Below are 6,643 nucleotides of genomic sequence, written 5' to 3'. Positions count from 1 at the left end.
AAATGCAAATCAATTTATAACATTTTTGACATGCGTTTTTTTTTTTTGGATTTTCTTGTTATTCTTATTTCTTTGTCAGTGCCCAAACATACAAAATCAGCAGTGGATCAAATACTTTTTTCCCTTACTGTAGTATTATGTAATTACCATGGTGTCATGTAAGAACATTAAAGTTCAACAAAGATTGGTTCATGAAAAGTTCCTTTTTCATTTGATATTTTCTATTTAGATGACCCCCCCCCACAAAATCACCCCATCAGTCGGGAGTGATTAATTATTTCCAAATAGAGCTCTTTATGTCATCTTGTAAAAATGATTTGCAATATAAATCGCATGTCAGTTTTTCCAATATCGTGAAGCCCTGTCACAAATACACCATAATAAGCTTGCTGTTACCCTTTAACTTTCACCTGTCTTTTTTTGTCTCTTGCTCCTCTTTCCACTACCAAGAAAACTCAAGAATTTCCCCCCTTATCTCATTATTCATGCACCATTTCATTTTTTTCATCTGTAAATAATAAAATCAAAGAGATGACAAGACCTATTCACATTGTAAAGTTATTCAAATCACCTATCCTTTTCCTCAGGTGTTCAACTTTGACCCAGGGGCAGCTGTCAAGCAGAGGACAGCAGAGGATGTAAAAGCAGATGAAGACGTCACCAAACTCTGCATTCACAAGAGGAAGCTTCTGGCTGTGGCCACGCTGCACAAGAGCATGGGGACGCACCCACCTCTGACGCTGACCAGTCCGGGGGGAGGTATGAGTAAACCCAGAAAAAATCAATGTTTTTAGTTTGATAGCAGCCTTTAGACACACATAGTGTAATAGTAGAGTAAAGCCCGTTTCTGGTACTGCAATCCGCAGTAACTTAGTATGTGTTTCTGCTGTTCTCAGTTTTATGTTGTGCTGCACTGTTGCCTGCAAATTACACTGACTTTGCTGCTCTTCCTTATATTTTGTCCAAGTTGTTGGTATTGATTTAACTCAAATGTGCTTTGTTTGGCGTCAAGGTACATCGTCTGTGGTTGCTGCGCATTCCACAACTCAACGAGCAATAAGGACTAAACCCCATGATGGATTGCCAAATGCTGCTGGCCCAGACTGCAAGAATCCTTTCAAGATGATGATGGCCCCGGGACAACAGCAGCAGCAGAGGCTGTATCCACCACAGGAGATGGTTGGAGCCCAGCAAACCGAGCTCTACTCTGGCTACCACAGGCACCAGAGACTGGGCAGTGGGGAGCAAGGCCCCAAATCCCCCTACCGGGTTGGGTATGGAGGCATGCTGAGCCCACCTCCCTCCAGTGCTAAGCTGTATGGAGACGGCTCACAATCTCCCAGTGCCGACACTCTGGGCAGCCCTGATGGCTTTCCAAGGACCAATCCTTGTGGGTTTCCAGGAGCTGGCAGTCCAGGCTCAGCCTCTATCCATGGGAACTCTAGGACGCCTCTTTCCCCACCCAGTGTAATGCTTCATGGCTCCCCTGCGGGCCAGCCATCTTGCGCCATGACGGGGAGGACTAGCACGCCCCTTTCCCCTACGGTCACTGCCAAAAGCCCTGTCATGAACATGAATATGCCTCGGGGGAACTTTCCCCCTGGTATGGATATGCCCCGTGCAGGGTTTCACCATAAAACACATCTCATACCGCCTCCTTCATCCATACCACCATCCTGTGCCCTACAGAAAAGGCAGTTGACCTCCGAAAAAGACCCATTAGGCATCCTGGACCCCATCCCCAGCAAGCCAGTCAGCCAGCCCCCCGCCAACATCCCAAACCCCTCCAACTTTCAGCCTAACATCCACTCTCAGGTACAAATGATGAATGTAAACATACCCCCTCCCGCCATTGTTCCCTTGCCAAGCAACTTACCTTTACCCACAGTGAAGCCTGGACCTGTGGGGCATGGCGGTCACGTTCAAAGGACTCAACAGGTTGGTCCGCCTTCCTCTATGTCTCCCTCCCCTGTCACTTCCCCTGTCCACATGGCAGGGCCTGCCCTTGGGAGAATGGAGGCCTCCCCTCATCGCTCACGCTCATCCTCCACCTCCTCTGACCATGGCAACTTTGCAATGCCCTCGGGACATCAGGCCCCATGTGGCAACATGAAGGTCCCTCCTCGTTCCCCCAGGTCCGCCATGGGATCTCCCAGACCAGCCATGCCCTCCAGCCCCTCCACCAACAAAACTGACCCACATCACCAGTACAAAGACTCCCAGATGCTGCCTGGGATGGGAAACTCGATTGGTACCCAGCAGCACAGCAACCCCATGTACTCACCCACCTCTTCCTCCTCGTCGTCCTCTTCTATGGCAACCCCAAGCGCTTCCCAGAAGGGCCACCCAGGACTCCTGGGGATGCCTCTAAACCAGATCCTCAACCAACAGAATGCCGCTTCCTTTCCCGCCAGCAGTCTCTTGTCTGCCGCAGCCAAAGCACAGCTAGCAAATCAAAACAAACTCAGCGCTGCGGGCAACAGCCCTGCTGGCAACAGCCCTGCTGGCATGGCTGGGGGTGGTGTTGGTATGGCAGGCATGGGGGCTGGTGGCGGAGGTTCTGGTGGAGGTGGCGGACACCCTGGCTCTATGAGCGGCCCTCGAGGCTTGGAGGGACACAGCACTTTAAACTCAATGCTCCCGCCAAACTCTACCATGCTGCTCAACACTCCTGAGGGCCAGAGTGGCCGCGCGGCTCTAAGAGACAAGCTCATGGCCCAGCAGAGGGACCCCATGCGCAAACGGAAGCAGTCATCGGGCAGCGCTGCCGTAAACCACGACAACAGTAACAACATGGTCTACAACATGCTTAACAAACGAGGCATGGGAGGACCCCACATGGCAGGGCCCATTGCCACTGAGCAGCTGCGAAAAGTTGGACGACTTGGAAACCTTCCCCCAAACACCTCCATGGCCCAACTTCTCCAGTCCATGAGCTGCCAGAGCACCCACAACCATCGTCCGGGTGTTAGCCCTGGCCCGGGGCCTCAAGGATCTGCACAGCTGCACTACAACGACAGCACAGTTTTGGTCCCTGGTGGCCCTCAGCAGAATCTCATAGCTCAACAGAGGCTGCGGGGTCCTGGAGATGCCATGCAACACTGCCAGAACATGGACACCTCTGGGGGCCATATGGGCTCTCGTCCAGGCCAGTTCCCTGACATCATAGCCCAGATGCAGGCCTCCTCCATGAGTAACAGTGGTCCCATGGGGCCAGGAGGTGGACCGGTGGGTCCTGAGGGCATGCCGCTTGGGCGCCCCAACCCTAACCCCCCGCCGCTGTCCCATCCCGGCCCTCACCCCTCACAGCACAACCACCTTCACGGTATGGGGCGGACTAGCATGGTGCTGATGCCACATGTAGGTGGTGATGGAAGCTGTACACAGACCATCTCGGATACAGGTGAGATACTTGATGATGCACTCTGCTGAGTCATTTAAGTTAACAGTTTATAGTATATGTACATGTGCTGGTAAATTTTAAATAGTAAGGCATTATGCTAGAGCCCGACCAATGAAGGATTTTTAAGGCCGATACGGGTTATTTAAAAATTCGATATTCCGATATATCGACCGATATTTATATAAAATAATTTTTTTTAAACGCGAAAACTTTGCAAAAATTTGTGTTGCCAACAGGGACGTTGTAGAACACCCTCTGGTGGAAAAACTTTTGCAACACCAACACTCATAACATGCTTGACTGTCCGCTTATATTTTATTTTTTAAATATTCATTCATCAGAATCATTTATGATGACATCATAAATGATTATGATGAATGAATATTTATCGGCCATTGTAAAAGTCTAACATCGGCCCGCCAATACATTGGTCGGGTTCTAATTTATACATACTAAAATGACACAATGGAGCCCTAATTTGTGATTGTTCATTGCTTTTATTTTCTGACATTTGCATTTCATGTGCAAAATAATTCTCATTTTTGTTATATGAGCATGAAAGTGATAAGACATCATGTGACTGCTTATTACTTTATTGACCCACAATTATTGATTTTTAAATGGAAATGTAGGAAATAAGATTCTAAAAGGCTCCTCGGTTCGTTAATGATGAAAATTCATAACACAACATTTGGCAAAATGATTCGCCCCGGTGGAGATTAAATTAGTTTAATTTAAAGAAAAATCCTAAAAAATTATGGTTTGGTGACATTTCCAAGGGATTGACCGTAAATAAACTAAGCAGCCACAGTCCTAACTGACCACCGTCTGGCTGGAGGATGGTCTTGATATCTTGTGCAGTTAATGACTGTTTATCCCCTTTCTTGTGATAAGCTAGCGGCTGGATGAAGATGTGGTTTCTATGGTTATGAGTGAACTGAAACCAAAGGATTTAGGTGATAGGCCCCAAGCCTAGACAGTCGGCCTCCTCCAGTATCTCTGAGCTAATGAGCAGACCCGTCATCTTTGGAAGCTCAGCTAATTGTCAGTCAGCCAGTGTTTCTCTTTGTTTTATTTGTATGCTAGTATCAGTCAATGGCAAAAGAAGATGGAAAAAGGATCTGGATCACGCTTTAAGAGAAGCAGCCCAGATAGAGCTTCTCCGAGCTGGCCGGTCGCTATAGTAACGATAGAGCCTGAATAGGGACCAAAGTGAAGCCTTTGATGAGGGTTTAGGCCTGTGTGTGTTTGAATCGCTGTGTCTGCATGTCTCTGACTGCTTGTCTATTACAGTGTGTGTGTGCTTCTGTTTTCTTTGTGTGCATATGAATGACTTTGTTAGTGACTGTATGTTTTTTTTTTTTGTGTTTGTGTGTGTGTGTGTGTGCTCTCATTCATGTGAGCGTTTGTTTTGAGAGCGCTGAAAAGAACTAGGTCTTGTTTATTCCCATTCCTGCCTGCTGTGGGACTGGACTATGAGTTTGTATATTCATTGTGCGTCTGTGTTCTCATGTGGTTTAGAATGGAGACACCTTAGGTCCTGCTGGAGGCCACCGTTTCTTCTCACCAGGTGCCCCTTTATTCTGTATCGCTCTGAAGTAGGGCTGGGTACCAAATTCAAAACTTTTCAGGCACCAACTGAATTGCTTCTTTAGTATCAAACAATTTCTGGTCAGACAATACCAAATTTTTGTACCTAAGGAGTAAATCTCATCAGCATCAGTGGGCCAATCAGCATGCAGCATGCGTCTACCATGATCTAATAATGTTTGTGATTGGCCGTCTAATGTTACATTTCATTTAGGCAGGAAAAACTCTTGTAGTAGGCTATCTGTAATCTGTGCCGTATTGTGTAATTTATTTTTGTTAAAATGGATTTTATGAAATTTGGTATTGGAAAAAGTATTGTTTAGGAAGTCACGGTAATGATATTGGTAACAGTATTAATCTTTTTAACGATACCAATCCTTACTGCAGGTAGTTCTGTGTAGGTCAGGAGCTAAAGGATGATGGGATTTAGGGATGAGTTACAAAATGACACACTGGTGATGGTTTTAGCGGCACCTGCATACATTTAATCCAAACTTTGGCCTTTATTTGTTTCTCTGTTCATTGTAATGGCTTAATCCTTCGGGGCCAGCAATCTTCCCACTGCTAAACACCCAATTTTTGGTTTGCGTGCTTCTACTTTTGTATTGGTGCGATGCTACCATTACGGTTGCATTACTGTCATTAGCTCTTCTGCTGTCAGCATAAATTTGCTCATGCGTTTACATCCTTGTTAAAATCGTAGAATGGGTGATTAAGCCATCGCGGGGTCCTGTCTTCCAAGCATTACTCCTCAGTGCCTCTAGTGGTCCCAATGACCTGAGACGTTGGCACTGACCATTGACCAATGACCTGACACGTACAGGAGTGTTGGTTATACGTATGAGCATAAGGTATCTGTGTATATTGAAATTTGAAAGAAAGAAATGATCATCTAACACTCGACTTGGCCACGGTTCCCCGTTCTCCTTTTTCCATTGCAGATTAGTAGCCTACCGCCTCAGGTGAGTGTGGCTGGTCGTCATTGGAGGAAACTGCAGGTTCCTCCTACACACACAAACGTCAAAGGTGTGTTTTTGATTCTTGGCATGTGGCTGTTGCCACCGCCAGAAGACAAGTTTACTTTCAAAAGAAGCTGGAGGACGCAAAAGAAAACACAGCTGGATAAACTAAACACAGCGGGAGACACACGTATGTTGCTAGCAATAATGACGCAGGGGTTAGTGACGATTCTCTCCAACCAATCAGCAGTCTGAAAGTTTTCAAGTCACTTTTTGGTATCGCGTCAGCTTGCTTGGAACATCAACTAAAAAAAAAAAAAGTACAGGTTAGAAGGTACCAGGGACTTTTGTTTGTAATGGAACTCCAAAAAAGTAGAGGCGAGTCGAGCAGGAACCATGTAGTGGAAAAACGCCATAAATTGACTCACCTCAGCTCCTCAGAAAGGTCCCTCCACTGTCTAAGGGCCTTAGTGACAAAAGCACATATGCACTCACAAGCTCTTGGGATAAAAGAATATTCTGTCATCAAATGACAGATGCTATTCCTCTGAGTAGCTGGTTGATTTTCCCATACTTGAAGTTAATTGGGATGACATGTTAGGGATCTTAAGAGTACTGAAAGCTCTTTGAAAGTGGCCTAGTCAGTGGCTTTTTAGCATCAGCCTCTAACCATCTGTTTCCAGAACCCCCC

The 6,643-nt window shown here is 46.5% G+C and overlaps 1 protein-coding gene across 1 annotated transcript in view; it reads left to right on the top strand.

The window, feature by feature from the left end:
- The window catches only part of LOC117939452 (methyl-CpG-binding domain protein 5-like), a 29,509-nt gene that overhangs the window by 17,717 nt on the left and 5,149 nt on the right, over positions 1-6,643 (top strand). The window contains exons 4-5 of the mRNA XM_034864810.1: positions 588-759; positions 1,013-3,403. Of these exons, the coding sequence (XP_034720701.1) occupies positions 588-759; positions 1,013-3,403 (2,563 nt within the window). The remainder of the gene's footprint in view (positions 1-587; positions 760-1,012; positions 3,404-6,643) is intronic.

The sequence above is a fragment of the Etheostoma cragini genome, chromosome 24 (genome assembly GCF_013103735.1).
Source record: "Etheostoma cragini isolate CJK2018 chromosome 24, CSU_Ecrag_1.0, whole genome shotgun sequence".
NCBI classification, from domain to species: Eukaryota; Metazoa; Chordata; class Actinopteri; order Perciformes; family Percidae; genus Etheostoma; species Etheostoma cragini.
This window is presented reverse-complemented; position numbering and strand designations above follow the sequence as displayed.